Source organism: Pristiophorus japonicus, chromosome 7 (genome assembly GCF_044704955.1).
Source record: "Pristiophorus japonicus isolate sPriJap1 chromosome 7, sPriJap1.hap1, whole genome shotgun sequence".
NCBI classification, from domain to species: domain Eukaryota; kingdom Metazoa; phylum Chordata; class Chondrichthyes; family Pristiophoridae; genus Pristiophorus; species Pristiophorus japonicus.
The window spans coordinates 156,034,639-156,052,101 of record NC_091983.1 but is presented as its reverse complement, the minus strand read 5'-3'; the positions used below and the strand labels follow the sequence as shown (position 1 = coordinate 156,052,101).

The 17,463-nt window shown below is 46.8% G+C and overlaps 1 protein-coding gene across 1 annotated transcript in view; it reads right to left on the bottom strand.

Annotated features, from left to right (window-relative positions):
- Positions 1-1,232: 1,232 nt before the first annotated feature.
- Positions 1,233-17,463, bottom strand: part of tfap2d (transcription factor AP-2 delta (activating enhancer binding protein 2 delta)) — a 113,692-nt gene continuing 97,461 nt past the window's right edge. The window contains exon 8 of the mRNA XM_070885434.1: positions 1,233-2,900. Within this exon, the coding sequence (XP_070741535.1) occupies positions 2,681-2,900 (220 nt within the window). The 3' untranslated portion in view covers positions 1,233-2,680. The remainder of the gene's footprint in view (positions 2,901-17,463) is intronic.

Genomic DNA, 17,463 nt, shown 5'->3' with positions numbered 1-17,463 from the left:
AGATTGACTCAAACAACAACTTATATTTATACAGTACCTCTAATGTCGACAATGTTCCAAGATGCTTTACCGGGGTGGTGGGTGTTCGGGGGAGGAGAGGGCATAAAAGTATGGATGTTAAGCCATGGTGCAAGATTTGGAAAAAGTGACTGAAAGCTTGGCTGAAAAGATAGGTCCCTGGAAGGATTTTAAGGGTGGAGAAAGAATTGGGGAGGGGAACACATTTAGCCAGAAAATTCCAGAGAGTAGGGTTCCAGAAAGAAGGCCAATGAAAGGAGAGGGATCCGCAAAAGCCCAGAGTCAGATGACCGCAGGAAATGTAAGGCTGGAAAAGGCTGCAGTGAAGTGATGAGGTGAGCCCATGGAGGGATTTGAAGATAAGGTGCAAGTGTTTTAAACATGGAAATAATGTTGGTCAGTGGAGATGGGGGTAGATAGGATTTAGTGTGGGACAGGATATGAGTAGCTGAGTTTTGGAGAAGTTAAAGTTTATGGACGGTGGAAGACAGGAGGCCAGGATGGAGGACATTGGAGAAATCAAGTCTAGTTTTGAAAAAAAAGTGTGGATAAATGTTTTAAGGTGCAGAGATTGAAGGAGAGATGGAGCCAGGCAATATTATGGAGATAGATGTAAGTGAGGGATCTGATGCGGGGTTAGAAGCTCAATATTTGGTCAACAAGGCACCAAATACTTGCATGGTATGGTTTGGCTTGAGCAGGTGGCCATGGATGAGGATAGAGACATATCACAAAGAAGAAATGTTTATGTAATGGGATGCAAATGAGGGCATTGACTCTCCCCCCCCCCATTCCCCATCCCCCACAGACATGTTCATATGGAGGAAATTTTGATTTATCCATGACCTTAAGTCAGATAGGCGATATGACAACACAGAGTTCATCGAAGCTCCAAGGGAAGTGATGGAGAGGTAAATGTGGGTGTTGTCAACATATGTATGGAAGCTGAGTTTGTGCCTATGGATGATATAATGAGGGCCAGCATATTGATCAGGATGAGCAGGGGGCAAAGATAGATTATTGGAGGAACTCCAGAGCGATGTTATGGGAGCAGGAAGAAAAGCCATTGCTGGATGCTGTGTTTAGACAGGTAAGGGTGGAACCACACAAAGTGAATCCCATTGGGGAGAGATAATGGGGGAGAATGGTGTGCTCAACTTTACCAAACACTGTAGAGAGGTCAAGGAGGGCAAAACAGTTTCTTTGAGTGAGTGTTAAAAATTTGACTCCAAACTAACTCTGGAATAGGTAAATTGCACCACTTTAAATTATCTTGAGAGTGCATTCAAATTCTGAACAGTTGAAAACTTAGGGGGGAAATTCCAAATTTGAATGAGAATCATAAAATTGTGCACCAAGTTATCTAGGCATTTCTTGCAAGTGAAATAGTCTGCAGGTCATACAGCCTGGCCAGACTTTTGAAATAAGATAGATATAAAAGAACTGCACGTACAGGGAAACTGAAATAAAGCATTCTAAAGTTCTAAATAATGCACAACAGGCTGATCATCGACTGGGAAGTTCTGTAGAAAGGCCAGACCCAAAATATGAACCTCTCCTTTTCACAGATGCTGATCAAACAGCTGGGCATTTTACTCCTTTTCTGTTTTTCTGTAATGTCTGCATCTGTCTTTTAATAGGTAAGATAAAGTGTTCATAATTTTTCTTAATTTTAGTGTGTTATAATTTTTTGAAAATGTATAACTAACATTTCCCTAATAATCAGATTCGTCACTTTAGTGTTAAATGGTAATGGGTTTTTTGTCACTCAAGTTGAAAAAAGAGCTCACTGAGGTCTACATAGGTGAAATATCAATACCAAACCTCAACAGTGTTACCGTCACACATATATATGTAAAACAATACTACAAGATTCACAGAAAACCCAAGTTCATTTTCCCTAAAATTAAAATCATTTAAAAAGGGATTTGAATTAAGCTCAGAGTGAAAATGCATAGAGCACATGTGATATGATGAATAATTTTATAATCCATGTCCTGGTTTGTCTGACAAGTGGGGATATTTATCATACCACATGGCTACCAAGACAGCTTCTACTTATAAAACTTTTGGTCAGGAAACTAATTTGAATGAACACTTTAGCAGCTTTTGTTTCTCTTTTTAGTCACATTACATCATTGTGCTCATATACCAGTGGAAATATGATGTGCCCCGAAAATCTACGACCCTTCTAGCTTAGGCCTGTCATAACCTTGGTGGGAGTCCACCAGAATGGTGGAAACTAGATCAGAACTCAAATACTCTGGGTCCTGGTCGAAGCCACACATGTAAAATCAGAAGATTTCTGGATGTTGTGGGGAGACTGGAGCCACCATATTCCCAAGAATCTTGAGATGGTAGAATCAATTTACATGAGGTGAATATTGAGCTGGTTTCATGGCACATTGTGTCGACTGTTATCTGAAAGGGGATACTGCACTTTTGAATCCAGTGATTAAGTTGTGAAGTGTATCACTATAAACACTTATATAAACAGCACAAATGTGCACTAAATGTTTTAGTATTGTAAAAATAGTGACTCCCATGTCGAGCTTTTGTTGCCCTCTTTCTAGTCTTCCTACAAGAGAAAAAAACACCTTGTTTAAAAAGAGGACTTCAGCAGCCAGAAAGCTCTGGTGACTTCAAAGTTCATTCACTTAGTTCATTCTGTTTTCTCAATTTTGCCATCTTTTTGAGATGACTCCAAGCTCTTCCGCAGCGATGCTTTTTCTGTGTTGCCATTGCCCTGGCCATTCTCTGGTGAGCTTCCGTTTTTAGTAACCGTGTGCTTATCCAGGTAGTTGAGCATTTCGCTGAGGACAGTTTGGAAGCTGCTGAGGGCAGCACAGATAGCAGGGGTACCAAATCCATGTGTGATCAGGCTAAATCAGATTTAAAAACAGGATGTGGTTACTATTTGTGTCCGAGCATGTTTGCACAGTGCAAATTCATTACTATTAAACTATTATTAGAAACAAATCATAATAAGACACTTTTCAGCAGAAGCTCTGTTATAATCAGAACGTTTCTCAAACCAAATAAAGATAAGCTCCTTGATAAGAAAATCTACTCACTCTAGCTAATGTTACAGTTTTAAAAATTAGCTACAAAGCCTATTCATGACACAGGTGCCAAAAAGTCTTGCTTGGGTTCAGAGCCAGAAGAAGATAGATCTGTAGTCCAACCAGTACAACTTTTAACCAACTCTTAATCTATTTATTAAACCTTCAATCAACCCGTGTAACTTTAAAAAAAAAATTTGGAAATACTTTTGAACTCTTAAACTTTTAAAACAACTTGGAAACCTTTGGGGAAATTTTTAACCTTGGAAGAAACTTCAAAAACATCCCTCGGAACCCCAGCGGGCAGCTGACCTTCCTAATGCCTGCCCCCCAACCAAGCCTCGGGCCGTCTACCATCAGTGGCACTACTCGGCGCTGAGCTTGCTGCCAACACTTCACCGTAGGCAATTAGACTTATACAGCAGTGCCTGGTCTCCAGTCGTCTTGGACCCCCTTGCCACTGGACCAAGACCTTGCTCAACTAAGCCCATGTGGTTGCCGGTGTGCAGTGGCCACCTCACGTTAAAAGAACTCACGCACAGGCATCTTCCACTTCGCTAATATGACGTTCTGGACCTGGAACGTCAGGACCCTCCCTCATGGACAATTCCAATAGCAACAGGCCGGAACGCCGCACCGCCATAGTTGCCCGGGAACTTTGACCTTTTGACATTGACATCGCCACCCTAAGCGAGACCGGCGGGCAGGTGAAGGCCAGCTCAAGGAACATGGTGGAGGTTACACCTTTTTCTTGAAAGGAAAACCAGAGGAAGAACGTCACCTTCACGGAGTCGGCTTCGCCGTCAAAAATGAACTGGTCGACCGCCTCAAAGACTCCCCCTGCGGGGTTAACGAACGCCTTATGACTTTTTGCCTTACCCTATCCCGGAACCAATGCGCCACAGTCATCAGTGCGTACGTCCCAACACTCGATGCAACGGATGAGGCTAAAGAAGGTTTTTATTCCAACCTCGAGAAATCCCTGTCCCACGTCCCCACGGGCAACAAATTGATCCTCCTAGGTGACTTTAATGCCAGGGTTGGCCAAGACCCAGCCCTCTGGAGAGGCGTGATTGGCAGAGAGGGGGTAGGGAAAGCCAACTCCATCGGTACCCTATTCCTGAAAAAATGTCACCAACACCCTGTTCCGCCAGAGGGACAAATACAAGGTATTGTGGCAACACCCTCGCTCCAAACACTGGCATCTGCTCGACTATGTCATCATCCAAGCCAGGGATCGCAAGGATGTGTGCATCACCTGCGCCATGACAGGAGTTGAAGACGGCTGGATGGACCACCACCTAATCCGATCCATCATCGACACTAGCCCCAAAGCAGAGGGGGCAGAAGAAACAGTGCCGCAAAAAAGTCAATGCTGGGGCAATTAAAGACCCAGCTAAGAGAGCCCGATACAGCCAGCGACTCACAACTAATCTGGCGTGCCTTGATGACCCTGAGATACTGAATGCCCACAGCACTTGGTCTGCCCTCCAGGTCTCCATAACCAGTGCCTGTGAAGAGACACTTGGTTACTTAACCAGAAAACACCAGGACTGGTTTGACGAAAATGATCAGGAGATCCAAGAACTAATAGATCATAAGCACAGAGCACGTCTGAGCCTCAAGCAACAACCCAACTCGGGCGCTGCAAAGCAACATTAGAGACGGCTCAAGGCTGAAGTCCAACAAAAAACCAGAACAGGTGCTGGATGGAGAAAGCACAGGAGAGACAACAACTGGCAGACAGTCAGAATCAGGTGAATTTATAATGGGGAACAAAGAAATGGCAGACCAATTGAACACATACTTTTGTTCTGTCTTTACTAAGGAAGACACAAATAATCTTCCGGAAATACTAGCGAGAAGGAGGAACTAAAGGAAATCCTTATTAGTCAAATAATTATGTCAGGAAAATTGATGGGATTGAAGGCCAATAAATCCCCAGGGCCTGGTAGTCTGCATTCCAGAGTATTTAAGAAATAGTGGATGCATTGGTGATCATTTTCCAACATTCTATAGACTCTGGATCAGTTCCTATGGACTGGAGAGTACCTAATGTAACATCACTTTTTAAAAAAGGAGGGAGAGAAAACAGGGAATTATAGACCGGTCAGCCTGACATTGGTGGTAGGGAAAATGTTGAAATCAATTATTAGAGATGTAATAGCAGTGCATTTGGAAAGCAGTGACAGGATCGGTCCAAGTCAGCATGGATTTATGAAAGGGATATCATGCTTGACAAATCTTCTAGAATTTTTTGAGCATATAACTAGTAGAGTGGACAAGGGGGAGCCAGTGCATGTGGTGTATTTAGACTTTCAAAAGGCTTTTGACAAGGTCCCACACAAGAGATTAGTGTGCAAAATTAAAGCACATGGTATTGAGGGTAATGTATTGACGTGGATAGAGAACTGTTTGGCAGACAGGAAGCAAACAGTAGGAATAAATAGGTCCTTTTCTGAATGGCAGGAAGTGACTAGTGGGGTACCGCAGTGATCAGTGCTGGGACCCCAGCTATTTACAATATACATTAATGAGTTAGGCAAAGTAAGTGAATGTAATATCTCCAAGTTTGTAGATGACACTAAGCTGGATGGCAGTGTGAGCTGTGAGGATGATGCTAAGATGCTGCAGGGTGATTGGACAGGTTAGGTGCGTGGGCAAATATATGACAGATGCGGTATAATGTCGATAAATATGAGGTTATCCACTTGGGTGGTAAAAACAGGAAGGCAGCTTATTATCTGAATAGTGACAGATTAGTAAAAGGGGAGCTGCAACGAGACCTGGGTGTCATGGTACATCAGTTATTGAAAGTTGGCTTACAGGTACAGCAGGCGGTGAAGAAGGCAAATGGCATGTTTCTTCATAGCGAGAGGATTTGAGCATAGGAGCTGGGAGGTCTTACTACAGTTGTACAGGGCCTTGGTGAGGCCTTACCTTGAATATTGTTTACAGATTTCATCTCCTAATCTGAGGAATGACATTCTTGCTATTGAGGGAGTGCAGCGAAAGTTCACCAGACTGATGCCCGGGATGACAGGACTGACATATGAAGAAAGACTGGATCGACTAGGCTTATATTCAATGGAAGTTAGAAGAATGAGAGGGGATCTCATCGAAACATATAAAATTCAGAAAGGAATGGACAGGTTAGTTGCAGGAAGAATGTTCCCGATGTTGGGGAAGTCCAGAACCAGGGGGTCACAGTCTAAGGATAAGGTGTAAGCCATTTAGGACCAAGATGAGGAGAAACTTCTTCACTCAGAGAATTGTGAACCTGTGGAATTCTCTACCACAGAAAGTTGTTGAGGCCAGTTCATTCGATATATTCAAAAGGGAGTTAGATGTAGCCCTTATGACTAAAGGGATCAAGGGGTATGGAGAGAAAGCAGGAATGGGGTACTGAAGTGCATGATGAGCCATGTGCAGGCTCAAAGGGCCGAATGGCCTGCTCCTGCACCTATTTTCTATGTTTCCATGTTTCTATGATATGTGAAGATTCTTCATTGCAGTCAAGGCCATCTACGGTCCCACCCCACTCCTGGCCAAGAATGGCAAAACACTCATCAAGGACACCGAGGCTCTCAAAGCCCGCTGGAAGGAACACTTTGAAGATCTCCTCAACCAAGACTCTGCCTTTGAGTCGCGTGTTCTCAACTCCCTCCCACAGTATGCAACCAGCCACCACCTCAGTGAAACCCCAAAGCTGCACGAGATAGGCTAAGCCATAAAGCAGCTCAAGATTAACAAGGCTATGGGTGCGGATGGAATTCCTGCTGAGGCACTAAAGTTTGGCAGTGAAGCGCTGTTGGCGTGGATACATGACCTCATCTATTTCATTTGGAGGGAGAAGAACATGCCAGGAGATCTCAGAGAGGCAGTGATCGTGACCATCTTTAAAAAGGGGGACAAGTCTGACTGCGGCAACGACAGGGGAATCTCCCTGCTATCAGCCACTGGGAAGGTTATCACTAGAGTTCTCCTTAACCTTCTTATCCCTGTGGCCGAGGAGTTCCTCCCGGAATCACAGTGCGGATTTCGTCCCCTACAGGGCACAACGAACATGATCTTTGCAGCGCGACAGCTGCAGGAAAAATGCAGGGAGCAGCGCCAGCCCTTATACATGGCCTTTTTCGATCTTACAAAGGCCTTTGACTCTGTCAACCGTGAGGGCTTATGGCGTGTCCTCCTCCGTTTTGGCTGCCTCCAAAAGTTTGTCAACATCCTTCGCCTGCTCCACAACAACATGCAGGCCATGATCCTTATCAGTGGTTCCGTTACAGACCCAATTCACATCTGGACCGGGGTCAAACAGGGCTGCGTCATCGCTCCAACCCTCTTCTAAATCTTCCTCACTGCCATGCTCCACCTTACAGACAACAAGCTCCCCGCTGGAGTGGAACTAAACTACAGAACCAGTGGGAAGCTGTTTTACCTACGCCGTCTCCAGGCGAGGTCCAAGATCACCCCAACCTCTGTCGTTGAGCTGCAGTACACGGACGACGCCTGCGTCTGCGCACATTCTGAGGCTGAAATCCAGGATATGGTCGATGTATTCACCAAGGCATATGAAAGCATGGACCTTACGCTTGACATCCGTAAGACAAAGGTCCTCTACCAGCCTGTCCTCGCCGCACAGCACTGCCCCCCAGCCACCAAGATTCACGGCGCGGCCCTCGACAACGTGGACCACTTCCCATACCTCGGTAGCCATTTATCAACAAAGGCAGACATTGATGCGGAGATTCAACATTGCCTTTGGCCGTCTGAGGAAAAGAGTGTTCGAAGACCAGGCCCTCACATCTACCACCAAGCTCATGGTCTACAGGGCTGTAGTAATACCTTCTCTCCTGTATGGATCAGAGACATGGACAATGTACAGAAGACACCTCAAGTCGCTGGAAATATATAACCAACGATGTCTCCACAAGATAGAAACATAGAAACATAGAAATTAGGTGCAGGAGTAGGCCATTCGGCCCATCGAGCCTGCATCACCATTCAATAAGATCATGGCTGATCATTCAACCTCAGTACCCCTTTCCTGCTTTCTCTCCATACCCCTTGATCCCTTTGGCAGTAAGGGCCATATCTAACTCCATTTTGAATATATCTAACGAACTGGCCTCAACAACTTTCTGCGGTAGAGAATTCCACAAGTTAACCTCTCTCTGAGCGAAGAAGTTTCTCCATATCTCAGTCCTAAATGGCTTACTCCTTATTCTTAGACTGTAATCCCTGGTTCTGGAACTTCCCAGCAACGGGAACATTCTTCCTGCCTCGAATTGTCCAATCCCGTCAGAATTTTTATGTTTCTATGAGATCCCCTCTCATTCTTCTAAACTCTAGTGGATACAAGCCCAGTTGATCCAATCTCTCCTCATATGTCGGTCCTGCCATCCCAGGAATCAATCTGGTGAACCTTCGCTATACTCCCTCAATAGCAAGAACATCGTTCCTCAGACTAGGAGACCAAAACTGAACACAATATTCCAGGTGTGGCCTCACCAAGGCCCTGTACAACTGCAGTAAAACCTCCCTGCTCCTATACTCAAATCCTCGAGCAATGAAGGCCAATGTGTCATTAGCCTTCATCACCGCCTGCTATACCTGCATGCCAAACTTCAATGACTGATGTACCATGACACCCAGGTCTCGTTGCACCTCCCCTTTTCCTAATCTGTCACAATTCAGATAATATTCTGTCTTTCTGTTTTTGCCACCAAAGTGGATAACCTCACATTTATCCATATTATACTGCATCTGCCATGCATTTGCCCACTCACCTAACCTGTCCAAGTCACCCTGCAGCCTCTTAGCATCCTCCTCACAGCTCACACTGACACCCAGCTTAATGTCATCTGCAAACTTGGAGATATTACATTCAATTGCTTCATCTAAATCATTGATGTATATTGTAAATAGCTGGGGTCCCAGCACTGAGCCCTGCGGCACCCCACTGGTCACTGCCTGCCATTCTGAAAAGGACCCATTTATTCTGGCTCTCTGTTTTCTGTCTGCCAACCAGTTCTCTAGCCACGTCAATACATTACCACCAATACCATGTGCTTTAATTTTGCACACTAATCTCTTGTGTTGATCTTGTCAAAAGCTTTTTGAACATCCAAATACACCACATCCACTGGTTCTCCCTTGTCCACTCTGCTAGTTACATCCTCAAAAAATTCTGGAAGAAATTCTAGAAGAAATAAATCTATGCTGACTTGGACCGATCCTGTCACTGCTTTCCAAATGCACTGCTATTTCACCTTTAATAATTGATTCCAACATTTTCCCCACCACTGATGTCAAGCTAACCAGTCTATAATCCCCTGTTTTCTCTCTCCCTCCTTTTTAAAAAAGTGGTGTTACATTAGCTACCCTCCAGTCCATAGGAACTGATCCAGGGTCAATAGAATGTTGGAAAATGATCACTATTTCAAGGCCCACTTCCTTAAGTACTCTGGGATGCAGCCTATCAGGCCCTGGGGATTTATTGGCCTTCAATCCCATCAATTTCCATAACACAATTTCCTGACTAAAAAGGATTTCCTTCAGTTCCTCCTTTTTGCTCGACCCTCGAACCCCTAGTATTTCCAGAAGGTTATTTGTGTCTTCCTTCTTGAAGGCAGAACCAAAGTATTTGTTCAACTGGTCTGCCATTTCTTTGTTCCCCATTATAAATTCACCTGATTCTGACTGCAAAGGATCTACGTTTGTCTTCACTAATCTGTTTCTCTTCACATATCTATAGAAGCTTTTGCAGTCAGTTTTTATGTTCCCTGCAAGCTTCCTCTCATACTCTATTTCCCCCTCCTAATTAGACCCTTTGTCCTCCTCTGCTGAATTCTAAATTTCTCCCAGTCCTCAGGTTTGCTGCTTTTTCTGGCCAATTTATATGCCTCTTCCTTGGATTTAACACTATCCCTAATTTCCCTTGTTAGCCACGGTTGAACCACCTTCTCTGTTTTATTTTTACTCCAGGCAATGATGTACAATTGTTGAAGTTCATCCATGTAATCTATAAATGTCTGCCATTGCCCATCCACTGTCAACCCTTTAAGTATCATTTGCCAGTCTATCCTAGCCAATTCACGTTTCAAACCATCGAAGTTACCTTTCCTTAAGTTCAGGACCTTAGTTTCTGAATTAACACTGTCACTCTCCATCTTAATAAAGAATTCTACCATATTATGGTCACTCTTCCCCAGGGGGCCTCACACAACAAGATTGCTAATTAATCCTCTCTCATTACACAACACCCAGTCTAGGATGGCCAGCTCTCTAGTTGGTTCCTTGACATATTGGCCTAGAAAGCCATCCTTAATACACTCCAGGAAATCCTCCTCCACCGCATTGCTACCAGCTTGGTTAGCCCAATCTATATGTAGATTAAAGTCGCCCAAGATAACTGCTGTACCTTTATTGCACGCATCCCTAATTTCTTGTTTGATGCCATCCCCAACCTCACTACTACTGTTTGGTGGTCTGTACATAACTCCCACTATTGTTTTCTGCTCTTTGGTATTCTGCAGCTCTACCCATAGAGATTCCACATCATCCAAGCTAATGTCCTTCCTTACTATTGTGTTAATGTCCTCTTTAACCAGCAACGCTACCCCACCTCCTTTTCCTTTCTGTCTATCCTTCCTGAATGTTGAATACCCCTGGATGTTGAGTTCCCAGCCTTGGTCACCCTGGAGCCATGTCTCCGTAGATCCGGCAAATCCCCTGGGCGGACAGGCACACCAACATCAGTGTCCTCGCCCAGGCTGACATCACCAGCATTGAAGCACTGACCGCGCTTGATCAGCTTCGCTGGGCAGGCCACATTGTTTGCATGCCAGACAAGAGACTCCCTAAGCAACTGCTGTATGCGGAGCTCCTTCACGGCAAACGAGTCAAAGGTGGGCAGGGGAAACATTACAAGGTCATCCTCAAAGCCTCCCTGGTAAAGTGCGACATCACCACTGATACCTTGGAGTGCCTGTCTGAAGACAGCCCGAGGTGGAGAAAGTACATCCGGGAGGACGTTGAGCTCTTCAAATCTCAACGTCGTGTGCGTGAAGAGGTCAGGCGCAGGCAGCGGAAGGAGCATGTGGTAAATCAGTCACAGCCCCCACTTCCCCCGACGAATGTCTGTCCCACCTGTGACAGGGTCTGTGGCTCTCGCATTGGACTGCTCAACCACCAAAGGACTCACTTTAGGAGTGGAAGCAAGTCTTCCTCGATTCCGAGGGACTGCCTATGATGATGACACATATCATTGGAACATCAAGACATCAGCCATATGGTGCTGCATCTTACCACAAAGGTAGACCAATATTAATCTGCTGTGCCAGACGGGAATAAGGCGGGCGGGTGGGTGGGTGGTTAAATTCCTGCTAGAGTACTTACTGGTGTGTTCCCAATGTGCTCCCGCCCACCGTATTCTTAATTGCACGGTTTTTGAGTTATCCAAAGTGCCCGCCAGGGGCAGGCAGGGGCCTCATGAATACATGAAAATTGGGTTTCCATGACTCAATTAGGGCCCCGATGCCCTTTTAACTTGAAATTGAAGAAGTCTCGCCCATAGCTCAACCTGTCAGTTAAACCTAGCTGGATTGATCTCTCAGATTCGCTGAAGCAGTATTTGAAAGGACACTCATCTTCAGGACAGTTTCCAAATTCTAGGTTGCTTCTTTCTGAGACTTTCTGCCTTACTTACTAGAGGTGCATGTAACAAGGCTAATACAGGTGCAGCATCCAAAATTCGGAGTTCCGGAATCCTGAATGTTCTGGAATCCGGACTCCAGACCGATTGGTGGCAGGGTCCTCCGGAATCCGTAAATTGTTCCGGAATCCAGACCCGGCGACCCTGCCGAGCTCGAGGTCCCGCCGCTGCCCAGGCTCGGGCCTCGCCTCACCGCCGCCGCTGCCTGACCTCGGGCCTCACCTCGCCACCACTGCCCTTACCTCGGGGCCTCCTTGCCAGCCCGCCCGAACACCTTCTCCGCAACAGGGCCCGCCTGAACAGCTCCTCCTCGGCGGGTCTGCCCGAACATTTCCTCTTCGGCGGGCCTGCCCGAACACTTCCTCCTTGGCAGCGGGGCCCACCCAAACAGCTCCTCCTCGGCGGGCTCACCCGAACACTTCCTCCTCGGCGGCAGGCCCACCCGAACACTTCCTCCTCGGCGGCGGGCCCACCCGAACACTTCCTCCTCCTCGGCGGGATCACCCGAACACTTCCTCCTCCTCGGCGGGATCACCCGAACACTTCCTCCTCGGCGGCGGGCCCACCCGAACACTTCCTCCTCCTCGGCGGGATCACCCGAACACTTCCTCCTCCTCGGCGGGATCACCCGAACACTTCCTCCTCGGCGGCGGGCCCACCCGAACACTTCCTCCTCGGCGGCGGGTCCCGCCCGAACACTTCCTCCTCGGCGGCGGGTCCCGCCCGAACAGCTCCTCCTCGGCGGCGGGTCCCGCCCGAACACTTCCTCCTCGGCGGCGGGTCCCGCCCGAACAGCTCCTCCTCGGCGGCGGGTCCCGCCCGAACACTTCCTCCTCGGCGGCGGGTCCCGCCCGAACAGCTCCTCCTCGGCGGCGGGTCCCGCCCGAACACTTCCTCCTCGGCGGCGGGTCCCGCCCGAACAGCTCCTCCTCGGCGGCGGGTCCCGCCCGAACACTTCCTCAGCAGTGGGGGCCACCCGAACAACTCCTTGGTGGTGGGGCCCCGCCCGATGACCTCATCGACGGGGCCGGTGACCCTAACACCTCATCAGCAAGCAACCTCCTTTCTGATGTTCCGAAATCCGGAAATACCTGAACCTGGGCTCGGGTGTTTCTGGATTCGTGACATCAGAAAAACATTCCAAAGTCCGGAAAAACGCGGAATCCGGAACAGCCTCAGTGCGAGGGTTCCGGATTCGGGACGCTGCACCTGTACAGTAATCAAGGGGGACTTTAATCTACATATAGGCTGGGCAAACCAAATATGCAGTAATATGGCGGAGGACGAATTCATGGAAAGTATACAAGATGGTTTTCTAAATCAGTATGTTGAGGAACCAACTCATCATCATCATAGGCAGTTCCTCGGGATTGAGGAAGACCTGCTTCCACTCCTGAAGTGAGTTCTTTGGTGACTGAACAGTCCAATACGAGAGCCACAGTCTCTGTCACAGGTGGGACAGATAGTCATTGAGGGAAGGGGTGGATGGGACTGGTTTGCCGCGCGCTCTTTCCGCTGCCTGCGCTTGATTTTTGCATGCTCTCGGCATTGAGAGTCGAAGTGCTCTGCGCGCTCCCGGATGCACTTTCTCCACTTAGGGTGGTCTTTGGCCAGAGACTCCTAGGTATTAATGGGGATGTCGCACTTTATCATGGAGGCTTTGAAGATGTCCTTGTAACATTTCCGCTGCCCACCTTTGGCTCGTTTGCCATGAAGGAGCTCCACATAAAACACTTGCTTTGGGAGTCTCGTGTCTGGCATGCAAACTATGAGGCTTGCCCAGCGGAGCTGATCAAGAGTGGTCGGTGCTTCAATGCTGGGGATGTTAGCCTGGATGAGGACACTGATGTTGGTGCGTCTGTCCTCCCAGGGGATTTTTAGGATCTTGCGGAGACACCATTTGTGATATATCTCCAGCGACTTGAGATGTCTACTGTACATGGTCCATGCCTCTGAGCCATACAGGAGGGCAGATCTTACTACAGCCCTGTAGACGTTGAGCTTGGTGGTGGATTTGAGGGGCTGGTCTTTGAAAAGTCTTTTCCTCAGGCGGCCGAAGGCTGCACTGGCGCACTGGAGGCGGTGTTGAATCTCCTCATCAATGTCTGCTTTTGTTGATCAGAGGCTCCCGAGGTATGGGAAATGGTCCACGTTGTCAAGGGCCGCGCCGTGGATCTTGATGACTGGGGGGGCAGTGCTGTGTGGCGAGAACAGGCTGGTGGAGGACCTTTGTCTTACGGATGTTTAGCGTAAGGCCCATCCTTTCGTACGCCTCAGTAAATACGTCGACTATGTCCTGGAGTTCAGCCTCTGTCTGTGTGCAGACGCAGGCATCGTCCGTGTACTATAGCACTATAACAGAGGTTGGGGTGATCTTGGACCTGGCCTGGATGCGGCAAAGGTTAAACAGCTTCCCACTGGTTCTGTAGATTAGTTCCACTCCAGCGGGGAGCTTGTTGACTGTGAGGTGGAGCATGGCAGCGAGGAAGATTGAGAAGAGGGTTGGAGCGATGACGCAGACCTGTTTGACCCCGTTCCGGACGTGGATTGGGTCTGTAATGGATCCGTTGGTAAGGATCATGGCCTGCATGTCGTCATGGAGCAGGCGAAGGATGTTGACAAATTTTTGGAGGCATCCAAAACGGAGGAGGACGCTCCATAGACCCTCGCAGTTGACAGTGTCAAAGGCCTTTGTAAGGTCGAAAAAGTCCATGTATAAGGGCTGGGGCTGCTCCCTGCATTTTTCCTGCAGCTGTCATGCTGCAAAGATCATGTCCGTTGTGCCCCGTAGGGGACGAAATCCGCACTGTGACTCCGGGAGGAGCTCCTCGGCCACAGGGAGAAGACAGTTGAGGAGGACTCTAGCGACAACTTTTCCAGTGGCTGATAGCAGGGAGATTCCCCTGTAATTGCCTCAGTCAGACGTCCCCTTTTTTAAAGATGGTCATGATCACTGCATCTCTGAGATCTCCAGGCATGCTGTCCTCCCTCCAGATGAGAGAGATGAGGCCATGTATCTGCGGCAACAGCGCCTCTCTGTCAAAATTCTAAAGGGTCAAAGTGAAATAAAAAGGCAAGCATGAAAGCTCGGTGCCTCAATGCGAGGAGTATTCGGAACCCAGGAGAGGGCTCTGAGCTAGTTAGAGTGGGTGAGAGCTCAGATGAACAGGACCCCAAGAAAGAATGCAAAAGGCAGGAGGCAACAGAGCAGAGTAGCATTGGTGTAAGTGTAAACCACAAGGTGACAGGAAGGGACAATATGTATGAATATAAAGGGGCTGCAGGAGGAGTCAAAACTAAAAATCATGTTTTAAAAATTAGTATTAAAAAACTCTACCTAAACACACGCAGCATTCGAAATAAAGTAAATGAGTTGACGGCACAAATCATTACAAATGGGTATGATTTGGTGGCCATTACAGAAACATGGTTGCAGGGGGGCCAAGACTGGAATTATATATACAGGGGTATCTGACAATTCGGAAAGATAGACAAGAAGGGAAAGGAGGTGGGGTAGTTCTGTTAATAAAGGATGATATCAGGGCAGTTGTGAGAGACGATATTGGCTCTAATGAACAAAATGTTGAATCATTGTAGGTGGAGATTAGAGATAGTAAGGGGAAAAAGTCACTGGTGGGCATAGTTTATAGGCCCCCAGATAATAACTTCATGTTGGGGCAGGCAATAATCAAGGGAATAATGGAGGCATGTGAAAAAGGAACGGCAGTAATCATGGGGGATTTTAACCTACATATCGATTGGTAAATCAAATCGCACGGGGTAGCCTTGAGGAGGAATTCATAGAATGCATACGGGATTGTTTCTTAGAACAGTATGTTACAGAACCTACAAGGGAGCAAGCTATCTTAGATCTGGTCCTGTGTAATGAGACAGGAATAATAAACGATCTCCTAGTGAAAGATCCTCTCGGAATGAGTGATCACAGTATGGTTGAATTTGTAATACAGATTGAGGGTGAGGAAGTAGTGTCTCAAATGAGCATACTATGCTTAAACAAAGGGGACTACAGTGGAATGGGGGCAGAGTTGGCTAAAGTAGACTGGAAACACAGGCTAAACAGTGGCACAATTGAGGAACAGTGGAGGACTTTTAAGGAGCTCTTTCATAGTGCTCAACAAAAATATATTCCAGTGAAAAAGAAGGGCGATAAGAGAAGGGATAACCAGCCGTGGATAACCAAGGAAATAAGGGAGAGTATCAAATTAAAAACCAATGCGTATAAGGTGGCCAAGGTTAGTGGGAAACTAGAAGATTGGGAAAATTTTAAACGACAGCAAAGAATAACGAAGAAAGCAATAAAGAAAGGAAAGATAGATTACGAAAGTAAACTTGTGCAAAACATAAAAACAGATAGTAAAAGCTTTTACTGATATATAAAACGTGACTAAAGTAAATGTTGGTCCCTTAGAAGATGAGAAGGGGAATTTAATAATGGGAAATGTGGAAATGGCTGAGACCTTAAACAATTATTTTGCTTCGGTCTTCACAGTGAAAGATACAAAAACCATGCCAAAAATTGCTGGTCACGGGAATGTGGGAAGGGAGGACCTTGAGATAATCACTATCACTAGGGGAGTAGTGCTGGATAGGCTAATGGGACTCAAGGTAGACAAGTCCCATGGTCCGGATGAAATGCATCCCAGGGTATTAAAAGAGATGGCGGAAGTTATAGCAGATGCATTCGTTATAATCTACCAAAAATCTCTGGACTCTGGGGAGGTACCAGCCGATTGGAAAACAGCTAATGTAACGCCTCTGTTTAAAAAAGGGGGCAGACAAAAGGCAGGTAACTATAGGCCGGTTAGTTTAACATCTGTAGTGGGGAAAATGCTTGAAGCTATCATTAAGGAAGAAATAGCGGGACATCTAAATAGGAATAGTGCAATCAAGCAGACGCAACATGGATTCATGAAGGGGAAATCATGTTTAACTAATTTACTGGAATTCTTTGAGGATATAACGAGCATGGTGGATAGAGGTGTAACGATGGATGTGATGTATTTAGATTTCCAAAAGGCATTCGATAAGGTGCCATTCAAAAGGAAACTGCAGAAGATAAAGGTACGTGGAGTCAGAGGAAATGTATTAGCATGGATCGAGAATTGGCTGGCTAACAGAAAGCAGAGGGTCGGAATAAATGGGTCCTTTTCGGGTTGGAAATCGGTGGTTAGTGGTGTGCCACAGGGATCGGTGCTGGGACCACAACTGTTTACAATATACATAGATGACCTGGAAGAGGGGACAGGGTGTAGTGTAACAAAATTTGCAGATGACACAAAGATTAATGGGAAAGCGGGTTGTGTAGAGGACACAGAGAGGCTGCAAAGAGATTTAGATAGGTTAAGTGAATGGGCTAAGGTTTGGCAGATGGAATACAATGTCGGAAAATGTGAGATCATCCACCTTGGAAAAAAAAACAGTAAAAGGGAATATTATTTGAATGGGGAGAAATTACAACATGCTGCGGTGCAGAGGGACCTGGGGGTCCTTGTGCATGAATCCCAAAAAGTTAGTTTGCAGGTGCAGCAGGTAATCAGGAAGGCGAATGGAATGTTGGCCTTCATTGCGAGAGGGATGGAGTACAAAAGCAGGGAGGTCCTGCTGTAACTGTATAGGGTATTGGTGAGGCCGCACCTGGAGTACTGC